The 17,096-nt window shown below is 61.7% G+C and overlaps 1 protein-coding gene across 1 annotated transcript; it reads right to left on the bottom strand.

Annotated features, from left to right (window-relative positions):
- Positions 1 to 3,701: 3,701 nt before the first annotated feature.
- SHOX (short stature homeobox) lies at positions 3,702 to 13,558 on the bottom strand. The gene is made up of 4 exons (XM_053201926.1): positions 13,187 to 13,558; positions 9,947 to 10,155; positions 5,983 to 6,207; positions 3,702 to 4,447 (listed from the first exon to the last, which is right to left on the bottom strand). Exons 1-4 carry the CDS (start codon positions 13,470 to 13,472, stop codon positions 4,202 to 4,204), a joined length of 966 nt encoding a protein of 321 aa, XP_053057901.1. The 5' UTR covers positions 13,473 to 13,558; the 3' UTR covers positions 3,702 to 4,201.
- Positions 13,559 to 17,096: the final 3,538 nt, after the last annotated feature.

Below are 17,096 nucleotides of genomic sequence, written 5' to 3'. Positions count from 1 at the left end.
AAAGCTCGTATGCATAACCCAAACGCTGTGGCTGTGCCGTAAATCCTAGTCGCTCCTCATAATTCGGGGGCGGGGGGGGGAAGGGGGAGGGGAGAAAGCAAGAGGCTTAAAAAATATAAAAATAAATGCAAGGCAATGTCAAATTTACACTCACCATAATTAAAATAGCACATATTTATGAACTTTCAACCAAAAAAAAAAAAAAAAAACCAAAGGCAATAAATAACACATCCACATACATCCAAAGTCAAAAAGCAGAGAACCTTGCCTCCCTCTGATGCCACCTCAACCTACAACGGGGCTCGGTTATCAAACTATCACCTTTCAATAAATAGCACGCTTAATAGCTTTGAAAGTTGATATTTTCTACATTCTTCAGCTGATTTCTCATTAAATATCAAATTTCAATAAAACATTTATAAATTGCATCAAGTTTTCACGTGTATTGAAAACAAAACAAAACAAAAAAAAAGTCAGCATATCCCTAAGCTAATTTTTAATAAGTTTCAATAAATTAGGCACCAGGTTTTAAAACTTGTCAACTGAACAGACCTCCCCCTCCTCCCCAACCTCCGAAACTCGGGGCAAGGAAGGGGCAAAGTGCCTGAAAATGTTGGGTCCTTGTGCTCAGCTCTGTGCCCCGGTGAAAATGCCCAGGAAAAGGGGCTTGTACCTTGAGGAAAATTAAGGAATTAGATTGGAAGCCAAGTGTGGGAGCAGAGAAGGCTGGGGTGTCCTTTCCATCGCGACCAGAGGGTTGGCCGTGAGCTCGCACACCAGTGCCCAACGTGCTCCTGGTTCCACTTTAAACACCCACATGTCCCCCCATGGCACAGACCACAGATGCTCGTGGCCAAGGACACAAGGAAGCCCACACCTGGAACTCAGACTTGTAGGGAGCGGAGGCAGCCACAGTGCCCAGCTTGCATTGCAGCGAGGTGTGGGGACAGTCCCTGCCCCAGGAGATCAGGGGGCATTTGAGGCTCTGAAGGCCCCCCCCCACCCTCGAGCATGGATGCCAACCCAATTAGCTGATGGACGTGGCAACGCGTCAGAACATGTGCTCCAGACTGGCTTGCTTTTCCCATAAGTGATTCAGGAACCCCGTCGGGCCCAGTGCTCGATTCTGTCAGAGTGAAGAAAGTCACCATGTGGATGCCCCATACAGACAAGAAGAAAAGGACATCCCCGTGCCTCTGAACCAGCAATGCTGGGTAGCCGTGCTTCCACAAGCACGCAAGAGCCACACACATCATCCGTAGAGTATGCCCAGCACCCCAGATCCAGAAACTCCAGAACCTTCCCCAGTGACGTCATCGGTCGCGGTTTCCCAGACACACAACCCAAGGAAGGAAAGATGGAATTCGTAACAAAGGTCCAAGAGAGCAGCAACATCTTACAAGAACTCCGTTTTGCCAAACCGGGCGATTGCCGTCCGGACTGTACTCTTTGGCCAAGGTTTCAGAAAAAGGAAAAGCATCCTGGGGCTGACGCCTCCTCGCGAAGTGGGCCCGGCAGAGCCAGGTGGATATGGGAACCAGCCCGCGGCTCACCCCGTGCGCCCGCGGGAACCCTCTGTAGGTCTGACAAACCCAATAGTCTGCCTACAGCCGCGTCAACACGCAACCCTGCCCAACGTGCTTTCCAGGTGACATTTCCCGCTGTGACCAAGGCGCTGTTGGGATGTCCCACGAATGACTTTGAAAGGGATCCTGGTTTGAGCAGGAAACAGCAACAACAGCCCAGAGGCATCCGTTTCATGCGTGTCATTTTTCTGACGCCCTGTCCCAGTTCTGCACCACGTGCACGCCCCCGGGTGATGCCACGGCCCCGGGGTGACGGCCCGGCACACCTAGACCCACACGAGGATTAGGTGACCCCCGTCCAGCACGTCCTGGGTGCCACCAGCACAACCGGAACTGGAAGCTGCAGACCCCATGTCTTGTGCTCACGTGGAGGGAGTTTTCTGGGGCGGAGGGAGTGGTCTGTGAAGAGTGTATTTAGGCAAAAATTTTGTAAGCTTTTTCAAACAAACAAGAAAACACGGACGCACACGCTTTACCTGGAACCTTCGCCAAGTGTTACATTTTCGGATGAATGGCACTAGCTTTAAAAGGCTGGAAATGCACTGTTTGCATGGAAAGGAAAATTCAAGCTTTGTAGGACCTCCTGTTTTGTTTTTCTGTTTTTTTTATTCACAGCTGTTTGAAAGCAAAACTGCGCACATTTCAGCCAAACTCTACGTCGCCGTGAATGTCTGACATAAAAAGTTGCGAGTGATTTAAAAATACTGACCTTGCTTTCTCTGTCTTGCTCTGTCATTTTAGAGCTTTACTAAAATTTCAGGGGGGAAAAAGTCGGAGGGGCCTTTCGGTTCCTATAAAGAATTTCAGATGATAGAAATGAGACGCGTCCAAACGCGTCTGCATCTCAGCCCCGTGGAAAGGTAGAAAATGTTTCCTTGCCCGGAAGAAAACGTTTTCTGTCTCGTGAAGAAAATATACCAAAGTTCGGGGATAAGGAAAGACAGCCGCCAAGGCCAAATCCAGAAAGAGCGAAACGTCTTTTGGACACAGAATGAACGCGTGCAGCTCATGAAACGCTGGCTGGACGGCCGGGTAGGGGTTGGCACACTGATGGAGAAAGCCGCTTCCATCTGGGCAGCCCTCGGCGACTAAGGCAAAAACACAGGCGTCTCTCCGAGGTAGACAAGCCCAGCCCTGGTGCGTGGCCCCCAGAGCCCACGCAGTGCCCGCAAAGCGCCTGGCCTGGAACTCAGGTGCATCGCTGGGGACCCCGAACCCTGTGGCTACACCATTTCAAGCGACTTTCCTATCCCATGCCACCTGCTCAACTAAGTCGCCGTGTGGTGCTTACACAACGCGGCCGGGAGGGGGGCCTGGGGGGGGGGCACTCAGGGAGAAACAAAAAAGAAAAGAGAAGGAGAAGTAAAACCTGGGACCTCGGCTACAAAACACTGTCTTCAAACTCGCTGCCCGGAGGACGTCACTCACCCTTCCCTTCTCAGAAACAGCTCAGCCAGCAGCGTCACATCCTGACAGGCCCCCGGTCTTGCTCGGCCCACGCCAGACACCCCCCCGCCTCGGGTTTGGCGATGGGCCCCCAGTCAGCCGGCCCGCAGCATGCAGGAGGAGGGTAATGCCCTTGGAATTCCGAAGCTGACAGGGTCAAGAGTGCACGGCTATTTTTTTTTAAATCTATAATATTTACAGTATTGCACTTAACTGCATTTCACCAAAGTTAATGCTGCATCAGTATCATACCTTAAAACCACCCGCCCCTGTGTCTCTATGCAAGTTATTTGCGTCTGAATTCTGTAAAACAGCAAAAACAAACAAACAAAAAATCATCAATTCGGGAATCAAATGCTGGAAAAGTTATAAAGTCGCCTGTACTATGGCACAAGGAATCCTAAACTCGGTGCTTTGGGGCCAAACATGTGCGTGAAGACCGTGCTCGTCATTCAGGTTCAACCCCCTCCCCCCCCCCCAAAAAAACGGTCCCAACCTGGGACAACCAGGTCTCTCCCACCCCCACCCCACCTTGTGGAGGTCCTCAGACGCGGTTCCTTATTGCTGCAGAGTATGGCCCCTGCCTGGCAGGCGAAAGTCCACATTGAAATCCATACCCGTCCTGAACCTCCTCAGACGAAAAACCAAGTTCGTGGCAGTGAATAAAACTGTTGGTATCTTCAGCGGAGACCAGCCCCAGATCTTTTGTTTAATAGACTCTAAGATCTTCCAAAGGCGAGTAGGAAGCCACATGCACAGGGTAGGAACGCCGCCGGCAGCACAGGGGCGCACAGGGGCGCACAGGAGCGCACGGGGGCGCACAGGAGCGCGCGGGGCGCACAGGGACACACAGGGGCTCCCGGTGGCGCAGGGTCCCAGGAAGTGCAGACAGCGCGGCAAAGGGCTGGGTGGTCTGAGCGTCACCTGCGTTCTTCCGCACGGTCTCTGCGAGGGTCTGGCGGGGTCGTGAGGGCCCCGGAAGGCCCCCTCCCTAGGCCAGTGGTGGGCCCCACCCCGAGCTGCCCCGAGCGGGAAGGCCGCTGCCCCAGGGCCCGCGCGCTCGCTGCAGGGCGTCCGTGCGAACCTTCTGGGGGCGCGGAGGGGGCGCGTGCAGGACGCAGCGTGGGCGGGGTCGTGGGGCCGGGACCGGGCGGGCCGCGGGCGGTGGGTCAGAGCCCCAGGGCCTCGGCGTGCTTCCGCGCCTTGAGCCGCAGGTCGGCGATGCTGGAGTTTTTGCTGTTGCTTTTGGCGGCGGCGGCCACGACGGCGGCGGCGGAGGCCGACTCGGCCAGGGACGCGATGGGCAGCCCGAAGGGCGGCGGCGGGAACATCAGGTAGGGCGCGTGCGCGGCCAGGTGCGGGTGCAGGTGCGGGTGCGCGTGCGCGACGCCTTCCAGCTGGAGCTGTGCCTGAACCTGGGCGGGCAGAAGGCGCAGTTAGGCCTCGAGTGCAACGGGAGGGACCCTGGGGCGTCCGTTTCTGGGGAGTCGTAGCCCCCTGCCCCCACCCCGGGGACCACCATCGACTCCTCTGCACCAGCCGGGGGCGGGAGAGGGGGTCGCAGCTGTGCTCCTGGCACGCGCGTCCGCGGGGGGCACTGGCTGCTTTGCGCCGTGGGAGCTGGAGAATCTGAACAGAGCCCGGCACCCACCCACCCACCCTGCCCCCCTGGTGGCGCCCACGCCCCTGTCCTCGCCAGCATCCCGGTGTCTGCATCTCCTCACGGGAAGCTCAACTTCTCTGAACTTGTGACTTGTCCCCACTCGACCTCTGGACTGCGGGGTGCTGCCCTCCTCTTACCCCCCTCCTCCGTGGGACGCCTCTGAATCCCAACCCCCCCCCCCGCGCCCCAACAGCCTCATTGCAGCATGGCCTCAGGGCGGACCCCACTCTGGGCTGCAGGTCGTGTGGAGAGACCGCCCTCCCTGGGGAAAGACGTGCGCCCAGGCGCGGAGTGGGTGAGGCCAAGCGAGAGAGGGACGCAGGCCCTTACCCAGCGCAGGCGCGGCCCTGGACTCCCTTCGCCTTTGGGCACCTTGAGTCTGACAGCACAAGGCGCCAGCGCCCCGCTCTCGGTAAGGGCCCTGTTTATTGACCCCTCACCACCTCTACCCGCGCCCTAGCTGACCCGCAGAGGCCCGCAGCAAACACAGGTCCAAATATAACCCCAGGCCTGCTCCCTGGAGCAAAGCCCTGCAGGGCGCGTGGTGAACACGCCTCCGCTCTGCCCACAGCACCCCAGCTCCGCCAGCCCGTGCGCTCACATATTCCCCCAACGGTGGGGCCCCAACCCGCGCGCCCCCAGGTCCCGCGCTGGCGCGAGTCCGGGGCACGTGAGCCCTGCGCTCTCGCCCCGGGCGCCCGCGCCTCGCCCCAGGCAGGTTCCACCATCCACCGGTAGCTGCTCCGGAGCAGAAGGCAGCCCTCGGGGGTCTCCGGAAACCCTAGACGTCCACGCCAGGCAGCCCTCAGCGCTGGGGCCTCCCGACTCCACTTGGAGCGGAGCCCCGATGACCCGGGCTCTGAGGTGGAGGGGGAGGCCCAGGTACAGGAGGGGGGCGTGGGAGGGGGGGCGCAGACACCTCACTTGAGGCTTGGGGCAGGCGAGGTGGGGGGCTGGGTGTAGACGCAGGGCCTCCCGGCCAAGTACACCATCCCCGCGCCCCACCCCCAGCCAGGCCGCCTGGGTGGGTGGGATTTTTTTTTTTTTTTTCACTCCGATTTGATTTTTGTAAAATTGTGTTTGGGTTTCAACCCTGGCCCTCCCCAAGGTGACTCGTGGAGTTTTACAGCGTGATTTTAATACGTGCCAACGGCTCCATAAATGCCCCCTTGTAAAAGCGCCAGCCTTTCTTCCGCGGGGGCGGGAGCGGCGGGGGGAGGCAGGACGCCAGGGAGGCGGGGAGGTGGCGGGCCCCCGCGCGGCTCAGAAGGAAGGAAAACGGGCTACCTGTTGGAAAGGCATTCGGAGGGCGCCCATGTTCACGTAGGGGGCCACCCTGCAGGCGTCCAGGTGGCTGGCGGTGCCCAGGATAACGCCTGCAAGGGGAAAAAAGGAGCCGTGAGGGCCGCCGAGGTCCTCCCGTGTCTGCACGCGCTCCCCACCTCCGCACCCACCTTTATGCATCTGGTTCTCTTGCTTCCGGCACTTAGCTCTCCGGTTCTGGAACCAAACCTGAGGACAGAACAGAGAGAGGCGCGCAGCCCCGTGAGCCCGCCGGCCTCTTTCCCCCCAGGAGGCTAGGCGCACGGCGGCGCGCGCTCCGGTGCCCGGACACCAGGGCCGCAGGCGGGCTCCCTGCCGCCCCAGCCACCCCACCCCACCCCCCATAGCTGGCCACCTAGAGCTGCGGATTCCCAAAGTCGCTTCTGAGCCCTGCCTGTGTCCCCAGGTGAGGAGCCTTGACGGCTCATGTGTTTAAAGTGGAAAAGTGCGCGCCAGAACGGCGGGGTGGATTCGAGAACTTTCCAGGAGCAGTGGACGCCCTCTTCCACTCTGCCAGGCCCCGGGAGCGCCTGATCGTCCTGCTCGGAACCTTAGCTGCCCACTACGGGGCTCACAGATGCATAAAAAGCTTCCGATATGACCCCCCCCCCCCCCCCCCGCCATGGTGCAATTCGGGACACCCTGAGTCCGGAACCCTCCGCGTCCCCTGTGTCCCTCATGCCCTCCTTGGAAGCCTGGAGGGTCCCAGTTAGCAGTAAGGACTCCTCAGCGTCCTGGATCCGGAAACACCGGGTCACCCCGACGACTGCGGCCACCGGCCTCTCTTGCAAAATGTCTCATTCTTGGAGAAAAGGTATCCGCGGAACCTTCCCCAGTTCAGCTCGATTCGCAGGCCTGATGTCAACATTTTGGAGCAAAGGACGCCCCACCAAAGTCCCCCCACCTCGTCCAGACAGCCCTGGTTCTTGAACCCCGTGGCCCCCAAGCTGTGCCTGCGGAAATCTGGAGGCCCCTCGGGCACAGTTTTAGCACCTCATTGTTCCTAACTGGCTGTCTCCCCCCCCCCCCCCCCCCCCGTGGCTTTCCTGCCGCCCTCACTGGCACAGTTGTTGCAATGACATCAGGGGCCTCGCGGAATAATTAGCACAAAGCAAGCCTTCCGTTTGGCCAAACCGCCCGGACAGCTCGGCCCCGCTGCCCCCGACCCTGCACGGGGGAACCTCAGCAAACCCGGGAGGCCAGACCCAGCGGAGACTGTAAGAAACCTTCACTCTTCCTTCCCAGACTCTTCTGAGACAGCTTTTTAGGCACGGCTGAGCCACCGCCCTCCCGTTTGAATCGGCCTTTCCGGAAGGCTCAAAAGCTCGGCCCCGCCAGGCTACATACGGGGAGCTTGGGAAACTTTCAGCCTGTTCCCCGAAAAGCGGTCCCCAAGTGGTCCCTCCGACCCACCCACCCAGCAAGGTGGGCCACGCCAAGTGTCACTGCGTGTGCAATCCCTGCGCCCGTGGCCGTCCTCCCCGCACAACCCCGGGCGGTCCAGAGGGCACGACTGCACCCCGGAGGGCCCCTCCGGGGCTCCTCCCTCTCCTTGGGGTGCCCTACTCGGTCCTCAGAGGGGAGACCCAAACCAGGCGCAGGAGACAGCAAATTCTGCACCCACCCCCTCACCCCCCCACCAAGGGCATTTTCCAAAACCAGAATCCTATTTAAACGTGGAAAGAAAGCTGGTCTCCCTTCAGCAGGGGTGGGGGGCGGGTGGGTGGAAATAACATTACGATGAGTAAAAGTGATGAATTAGCCGCTGCGTGAAGCGATAATAAATCAGTCTTGGGGTGATTCACGATCAATTCGAATTAGTCCTGAATATGCTAAGGAGAGCTCAGTGCACTGGTTAAACACTTATTTCTTCATTAAGGACCAGTCACTGATTTCTTTCACAAACGCTGTAATCTGATTTCCTTTTGATTTCCATTACAGACAGTGAATAATGACATTTAATTTAGCTCTGCGCCATAAACCCAAAGATATTTGTTGTAATTAAATTACCGCCTGGTCCTGCGCGTGGTCTCATAACTTTCGATTATAACCCTGACAGCTGGGCGATACGAGGTCCCAGTACACGACTAAAAATAAAAGGTTAATAAAGACCAGCCTCCGTAGGATCCCCAATTTATGTACAGCAGATTTCCGCACTAAATTGAACCTCTACTGTCCTAACGGCACGGGACGGGCTGTGCCCAAAAGGGACGACCCAGAGGGTTCAGGCACAGGAACAAAACACAGCTCCTTCCTGACCCCCTGCCTTCGCCGCCCGCCCCCTCGCCCTGGGCGCGCTGACCCATTCGTTTTAACTAATTGATTTTTATGAGCCCCTTTTCCCCTGGTGTTGATCCCCTGACTCTGTTCCCCCTGGCCCGCAGAAAATTGTCTCTCCCATCCCCGTGTTTCTTTTTATTATTATCTGCAGTCGTTAAGTTTTAATTCACCTCTGGATGGACAGCCACTTGTGACCCTTCTCCTCCTCCACACAAACGCCCACCCCCCAGCCCCCCCGTGATTTTAGGGTTTTCTCAAGAGCTGCAGACACACGAGAACCAGTTTTCTGCCGGTGGGTCCCTCCTGCTAAGGTGCTGCGTGTAATAGACTGCTCAAAGAAATAGTGTAGAATTAAATTACAAGTAATTTATTTTTATAGAAACAGTACATCAAGGCCTGGGAGATATTACAGATCCCAGGCAGAAAGACACCGGGAGATAACATAAAAGTTGATGTCCCCCTCAGCGAAAGTTTAATCTTTTCATTAATTTATAGGGGGAATGCCTATCCATCTTGCCCGAGAAAGGTGGCCAGCGGGGAAGCCACTCTGGGCCCTGCCAGCCGCCTCCCCGTGCGGAGGGCCGCTGATGCCCAAACGCACCGGACGCCCCCCCCCCGCCCCCGCGAGGGGTGGGGGGACACGGTGGCCAGAGCTGCTGTGCGCCTGGGTCCCACCTCGCAGGGAGGCTCTGTCCCCGTTGGCTGTAGCCTAGAGCCGGCCCTACACGATTGCCTTGCAATGCTAAGAAACCCTTCCCTCTGCAGCCACACGGAAGCGCCGAAGGGGGGCTGGGGACCAAAAACAATTTTCTTTTCCAAATTAAAGATTTCGTAAGACACTATCTATACCACACGTTCGTGTTTTCGTTTGGAAAGTAAACTCGGGGGAGGGTGGGGACTGGTGTTTGAACGTGTTGATATTCCAACCCAACGGGGGAAACCCGTGCGTTCAAAGCCCTGCGCTTTTTTTTTTTCTCATGCCCCCCCCCCCCCGCTCCCCGTTTGGCAATATTAATTCCGTGTATTTAAAACCAGTCCCCAGAGCCCCGGGGATGCTGACCCCTTCTTCTCTCCGCCTGGCGCGCTGCTGTCGTGCCCAGAACCGTGAGGAAGGACGGGAACCTTCCAGGCCCCGGGCTCCCAGGCGGGGTCAGCATTCGGAGGACGCGAGCGGGAGTGAGTTTTTGCTACCGTGCCCCAAAAAGGCATAAATAAATTTAACCTAGCGGCTTGCCACAGCGTCCCCTCCGCGCACGTGCCGCGCACGCCCAGGGCCCCCGCAGACACTGGCTCGCCAGATGGGGCTTTATGAATTCATGCGCCCGCGCCCCCGCCCCCCGCCCGCGCCCGAACTAATCCGGCCCCGCGCGGGCATCAGCCGCGCTCATCAAGATGCCCGTGTGCGCGACTCCCCCCACCTGGCCCCTCGCCTCCCCTCCCTGGAGTGCAAGGGAGGAGGCTGGGGGCCGCGGAGAGGAGCTGTGCAAAGAGGTGAGGTCAGATCCCAGTGCCTGAGCACCTCCAGGTGGGGAGGGCGACCGGCTCAGGCGGGGCACGCGCCCTGGGTGCGAACCGTGCGACCCGCGCGCACGCGAGGGCCCTGGGCGTCTCCGAGAGGCCCTGCGCTTCGGGGCTGGCGGGCTCCTACCTGCACGCGCGCCTCCGAGAGCCCCAGGCGCTGGCTGAGCTCCTCGCGCATGAAGGCGTCGGGGTAGTGGGTCTCGTCGAACAGCCTCTCCAGCTCGTTGAGCTGCTCCAGCGTGAAGTTGGTGCGGCTGCGCCTCTGCTTGAGCTTCGTCTGCCCGTCCTCGTCCTCGGACTTGACGTCCTCGCGCTTGTCCTTGCACTCGTAGATGCCTGCGGGGGCAGCGGGGGGCGCAGGGCTGAGGGCGCAGGGCTCCCCGGGCCGCCCCCGCCCTCCCCGTCTGCCCAGAAACACGGCCGCGCTGCGCGGAGGTGCAGGACCCGGCCAGCACCGCCTGCGCGCCTGCGGAGGAAGGGGCCCCGGCAGCCAACGCGCCCTGACTGCCTGACCAGCCCACCCCCACCCAGGGCTGCGTCAGGTCGATAAAGCGGACTCGAGGGGCAACCCACGCTGTTTGGTAATAACTCGGGCATTGGCGGCGCTGAATTTCTCGGCCTAACCTCGGAATGGTTTCCTCAAGGTTCCCCTTTGCGCCTGTTGACATATTGACATAGCCACATAGCTTAATCTCTCTCTCTCTCTCTCTCTCTCTCTCTGGGGTGCGAAATATTATTTTAAGTCAAACAAGTTTGGGCAGAATCGCCCTAGTGTGGGTCCCGAGAAGGGCACCGGGCGCACCAGCCGGGTAAGAGCCTCCCTCCCCACGCGGGTGGATCTGGGCCGCGCAGGCCCCTCCCTGGACTCTTTTCTCACACCACACTCACACCCTCACCCTCAGCCCGGTGCCTCGCTAAGCAAGGTCCCCAAGCTTACTGGCCTCCCGCTGCCCCCTCCGTACATACATCCAGCGATGGGGCACACAGCCACCAGGGCACCAAGCCTGGCACTTTCTTACTCCAAAAATTAGGAGAGCGTCTGTGTTTGCTGGTGGAGGGGACGGTAGGGGGCTAAGCGGCCGGCAGTTATAAGGCCAACATTGGGAGTCTAACCCGGAGACCTCGCCTTCCCACCTGCAGCAAAGGCAGCCCAGAAATTGAAAATAACGTGATCACCCCAAAGCCTGGCTGGCGGGAGCCGCGCCTCCCGGGCCCCCTCTGTCTCCCTGTGCTTTCCCTGCATCACAGATCGTGCCGGGCACAGCCAGAGAGCACCTCCGTGCCCTCCTGACTCGGCCCCCGGTGCCCAGAAGGGGCTAGCCTTCAGGAGGCCCGCCCCAGGACCGCAGTCCTGAAGGTCTGGAGGCAGCACGCACAGAAGGCCTCTCCGTACCTCAGCCCGGAGCCTCGCCAAGCGGGAAGATGCGAAGCAGCCGTGGGGACAGGGGACACCCCCGGGATCCCCGAGCCGGCCTGGACACCAGAAGCCAAGCCCTGAGTCTGCCCGACAGCCTTCCCTCAGGCCTTCTGAGCACGGGACGCGGAACCCCAACTTGGCTTTGGAATCCCCTTTCGCCTCCGGAAAGCGTTACATGTGCAAACCAGCACCCCATTTCTGCCCCCACCGCGAATCCTGTCCTGGAGGCAGCCCTGATCCTTCCTTCCCTTCCCGTCCCTGAAGTCTGACCCCAGGGACGGATCCCAGCTGAGCAGCTGGCCTTCAAAGGCCTTGAGAACCCAGGGCGGGCTCTGCAAAATCCACAGCTCGGCGGGACAGGCCGTGCAGGAGCCAAGGACCTCCGGGTTTCTGCAGGAACCCAAAGGTCTCCCACACCACACGGCTCAAGCACCAGGGACGTGAGTCCTGGGTGCTGGAAACCTCTGACTTTACGTGTGGGCCGGGAGTGGCGTCCAGCCAGGCCGTGTCTCCGTGAAAGCAACCTCTGCATGAATTGCATGTGCCCTGCGGGGCGGGGGGGGGGGTGAACCCCGAAGTAAGACAGGCTAGGGCCGAGCGTCCCCAGGCCGCCGGCGGTCGGGGGCTCATCTCTAAGCCTCCAGCTTCCCTGGGTGGAGGCCTCAGAAAGATATCTGGGGCATCCCCATGTCTCAAGGCCGCGGCCCAGAGCTCTGCCATTCAGAGATCCCAAGTGTGGGGTCCCAGCGACCAGGACGCAGGGGCTTCACGGGCCAGGGCTGGCGGGGTGGTGAGGAATGTCCTCCGTAGGGAGACCCTCCTGGCCTCCCCCAACGCTGACACCGTGTGCACCAGGGGGCGAAGCCGCTGTGTTTCCTCTTTGCAATGAAATATAGGCATTCGTAACAGTTTTACGTGTGCCCCCGCCCGGAGAAATCCAGCCAATTTTATGACACTGATTTGCCGCTGCTGGTTGCCCTGTTTGTACGGAGACACCGCCCCCCCCGCGTTGGGACCACCCTGTGCCCGGCTGGGAGAGCCCCCCATAAACCCGCCGGTTCCCCTCCTTCCCTCCCCCCCCCCCCCCCATTCAGCAACAGGGCGAACCGCGGCGAACGTGGCTGGAACACCAGGAAGGAAGGAGGCCCGGGACGCGGTCCGCCCCGCAGCAGGGCCGGCTGTCCTCTCACAGCCTGGGGTCGGGAGGCCCCGCGCGCAACGGCCATGACCTTCCCGGGAATCCTTCCCTCCGCGTCCAGACCCCGGCCACCTGCGGGCACGCGAGTGGTTTTAATTTGCAGGCCCGTGTCAGCTCCGCGTTCAAGGGGGAAAGTTTCCCCTAAGAGGAAACTGACCAGAGAGGTTCAGCGGGCGCAGGACGCAACGCTCCCTCCGGGACCAGCGGCCGGCGCGTCCTCAGCGCCGGCCCAGGTCGGACGCTGGGGCAGCGGGGGGCGCTGGGAGAGACGCCTGGGATCTGTCGTGTGTGCGCTTGGGAGCAGACACTAGACAGCCTGGCGGGCGGGCGGGCGCGCACCCAGCGGCCCTACAGCCGACCCCGCCGTTCGGGCTCGTCCGCCCGATGGACTCCGACCCGGGAAAGTTCCCGCGGCGACGCCCGGCGCAAGGGCGCCGGGGAAGCAGGCCCGTCAGCAGCGCGCGGCCCGTGCCCCGGCCCTCGCCCGCTCGGCTTCCCTGCCTCCCTTCCTCCCTGGCTCCGCCGCCGCGTCTTGGCGTCTCCTTCCTTTCTTACGAAAACACTGGCGACGGGTGGTCGGGGCCTTTGCGTGCGAGCGTGGCCGTACATTCAGAGTTGGGGGCGGAATTCTGGGCCAGCCGCGCGGCCCCCGGGGCCTCCCCGCGCGCCGAGCCAGGGCCAGGCCCGCAAGCGCGGCGGCGAGGAGACGCCGTCCCCGGGAGGGGCGCCCAGCCGCGCCCCGGCGAGCTTACCTTCCGCAACCCTCCCCGTGCCGAACTCTTTCAGTTTGTCCTTGTCGCTGTCCACGTGGTCCTTAAACAGATGCACCGGGCAGTGGCCGCTGCCCTCCGTAAGGTCCTGGAGGCTGGACTCCGAGCTCCCCAGCTCCCGGGAGCGCGCCAGTCCGCTTTCCAAAACTTCCCTGTACGTGATCGAATCCTTCTTGCCGCCGCCGCCGCCGCCGCCGCCGCCGCCGCCGCCGCCCTCCTTGCTTTTCTGGTCAAAAGATTTGGATACAAAAGCCGTGAGTTCCTCCATGGCTGCCCGGGGGCTGCGGGGTCCGCGGGGGGCGCGGCGGGGCTGGCCGGGAGCCGGGCTGAGGTCCGCACGCCTCCCCGCGCGGAGAGGACTGTCCGTGTGAGGGTAGATCCCTTCTGGTGTTATTTATGCCTTTCAACTTGAGATCTCACTATTTATACACCGCTACCTCGGCCCAGCCCCCCGCGCTCCCTGTCTACAGCAATTAGGGCGCCCGGATCGGCGGCGGGCGCACGCAGAGACGCTATCTCTCCCCCACCTCCAGTCCGGCAATTGGCTTTCTTCTCATTTCATCACTGTTTGGCGTCTGTGCACCTCGGTGTGGGGACCTAGAGATCCAATTTTTGCAGGGAGAGGGAGAGAGCGCGCGCGCGCGGGCGGGCGCAGGCGCCGGCGCCCCAAACAGGTACCCGCATCCCCTCAATGGCTGGCGGAAACGAAACTCGAGGAGGAGTTTACGGATGGTCGGGAGGTCCCCGCCGGCCCCGCGCCCCCGGAACGCGTCTCCGCAGGATGGGTCCGCGCGCGGCGACGCGGAGACGCCGAGGGCACCCCGGGCGACGGTGACGCGCGGTCTCACGGACGACGGTCGAGTGCGAGTCGGAGGGAGATGCGGTGGGATTTCGGGCCCGCTGCCGCCGGTGCGCGCGGGGTGGCCAGGACGCGGGCGGAGGGCTGCGGAAGGGGGAGGAAGGGGCCCACGTCGACCCCAGCGTGGACGCCGGAACCTCGGCGGCGGAGGCGGTGGAAAGCGGCTCGCAGACCTCGGAGGAGGGGCCGGCGTGGCGGAGGCCGGGGACCCGGACGCTGCCGGGGGCCGCGGGCGTCTGCGGAGCTCGGGGGTCCACACGCGGAGAAACCGGCGCGTCGTGGGGAGACCTGGTTTGTACACGGCGGCCCCTCGGGCGCGCGTCAGCCCCTGCGCGGCCGCACCCAGAGCCCTGCACTGGACCTGGAGGCCAGGATATTTATTGGGGGGGGGGGGGGACTACGTATACTTGGGGTTGCGCCACGCTGCTCCTCGCTCGCCCCTTCCCACGGCCCGTCTCCAGGGTGCACGGGACGACCCACTCTCTCGAGGGCAACACGAAAGCATTTTACGACCCCGGAAGTCAAACGTGTCCTGTCCGCACAACTGCGTCTGCAAATAAAGTTGACTTTACCCTCTTCCCTCTTTTATCTACAACATCCCCCGCCCCCCCCCACCCCACCCCCGGCTCCCCTCCTTGTCCCCTCCCCCACGCCGGAGTGCGGACCAGGCTTCTCCGGGAGCTGCGGGGCAGGTGGAGGGGGGGTCGGGGGGGGGGTCTTGGAGAAGATCCGTGCGCACGTTCCCAAGGCGGCCCCCGCGCGCTGGGTGTGCTAACCGGGACCCGGGATCGGGGTCACCCCCGGCGGTACCCGGGGTTCGCCACGGCCCCGCAGCGCTCTCCTCCGGTTGGAAGGAGAGGGAGAGCTTTCTCCGCGGCCCCTGCGGCCTGCGTCCAGGCACTCGGGGTTCGCTGGGGGAGGGGGGGGCTCGATCTGGGAGGGGCTGCGGGTGTCCGACCCGCGCGACGGGGACAGCAGGAGGAGCACAGGGCAAATGGGGGGGGCAGCGCTTCCCCCGCGCCCCTCCGTCCTCCCTCCCTCCTTCCTTCTCTCTCCTTCCTTCCCTCCCTCCCTCCTTCCCTCCTTCCTTCTCTCCTTCTCTTTCCTTCCTTCCTTCCTTCCTTCCTTCCCTCCCTCCTTCTCTCCTCTCCTTTCCTTCCTTCTCTCCTTCTGTCTCGTCCTTCCCTCCCCCCCCCTCCTTCTTTCCTTCCTTCCTTTTCTCCTTCTGTCTCCCCTCCTTCTTTCTTTCCTTCTTTCCTTCTTCCCTTCACTCCCTCCTCCCCTCCCTCCCCTCCTTTTCTCCCCCACCCCCGCCCTCCCTGCATCCTTCCTCCGGGAGCTGTGCGCCCTGCGCCTCTCTGCGCGGCCCGGGCTGCTGTGTCCCGCGTGCGGCGGCTGCACCCGGGGGCCGCCGCGTCCTCCGGACTTCAAACGCGCAAGGCGAGGAAGCCCTCCCAACTTAACAAACAGGTCTTTGTCACCGCGGCCCTCTAATCAAAGCGGAGGCGCGCACATATCACACAGAATTACAAATAGCCCCTCATGCATTATGCATGCAGCAGGTCGGCGGGGGAGACGCCGAGGGCCCGCGCCCGGAGCGGGGGTGCGCAGGGCGCGCGCGGGTGAGGGCGCAGGGCGGCCCGCGAGTTGACTGCGCTTTCCTGGGGCTGCGGCCCCACCCTCACCCCTGCCACCCTGCGGGGACCAGCCTCCGCCCCGACAGGCGTCTGGAGACACCCTCACGGGCCCCCCCTCCTCCCTGCAGAAGGAGCAGAAGAGGCGGAGGTGGGTAGAGGACACAGAACACTCGGACACAGGGACCTCGGGCAGGTTGTGGGAAGGAGGCTCGGGGCCACAGCACTTTCTCCAGCTGGGGGGGGGGGGAGGACAACTTCTTCTTCTCCCACGTGTGCACCTCAGCCCCCCACCAGCCCCCGGTGGGGAGACCAGGTCCCCAGGCTCCTGGGGGTACAAACGTGCCCAGTCTTCCCAGAATCCTTCCTGTCCCTTCTGTACATCCCCAGGGTCCCCGAGGGCAGTGCAAGCTTGGCCTGAGGTTCCTCTGCAGGGGAAGGGGGTTTGAGGAGACCAGGATGGTCCCCTCTCCTCCTGAGTGAGGTCCCACCCCTACCTAGCGGGGAATCCAGCCCTCCCCTCACCCCCAGGGTCTGGCAGCCTCCAGGACTGTCCCAAACAGGCACCGGATAGGGCCTCTGCGTACACATAGTCCTCAACCCTGAGAAAAACTAACCCCCCCCCCCAACACTGCTGCAACCCCCGTCTCCTTCCCACCCCACTGCAAACGCGTGGCTTCCTAATACCCCTTCAGAAAAGAAGCACAGCCCACGCTGGGCTCTTGGCTCCCGTGGCAAGGCCTGGCCTGCTCCAGGATCCGCTGGCCGAGGAGGGGGGCCGCCTTTCCACAGAAGCAAACTTGGTCTTGCCGAGGAGCAAAGAGGCAAGGTCCTTCTCCAACTGTTGGGGACCCCGGAGCGTGGGGTCCCCCGAAGCCCCTCCCCTCCCTGGCCCTGAGCCCACAAGGCCCCCTGACATGCTCTCCTTCAAAGACAGAGACCGGAAGATAGCTAGGAGCTGTATTATTTTTCATAGTTTAGGCAGTGAGTTTTTGTAGCACATATTTGTGCTAATTCAAGACAGCGGCCGAGGGCTCCGGGTGGGCACGCTTTATGGAACGTTGCATTTGCACTTGTGCTCCCGCGTGGCTGCAGGCAGGAGGGGAGACTGCCCGGGCCTCGGCACAGGGGCGCCTGTGTGAGCCTCCGTGCACCCCCCCCCCCAGAAAGACGAACCAGGAAGAAGAGAGAACAGAGGTTTAAAATCTCACAACGTGTCTCGTGAGAACGTGGGTGCTTCTCTGTCTCCGGTGCGTGTTTTTCTCTCCCCCAACTCGTAAGGGAGGAACGGGTTTCAGGGAAGTTTGCGGATAGAAACGAAAGCACATCCCTTCCTAAAAAACACCAGCAAAAAAGCACAAGAGAATCTGTTGGCTGGGGGGGGGGGGGGTGGGGAAAC

This window comes from Acinonyx jubatus, chromosome X (genome assembly GCF_027475565.1).
Source record: "Acinonyx jubatus isolate Ajub_Pintada_27869175 chromosome X, VMU_Ajub_asm_v1.0, whole genome shotgun sequence".
Classification (NCBI taxonomy): Eukaryota; Metazoa; Chordata; class Mammalia; order Carnivora; family Felidae; genus Acinonyx; species Acinonyx jubatus.
Note: the sequence above shows the minus strand (reverse complement) of the source record. Positions and strands in the feature narration are given on the sequence as shown.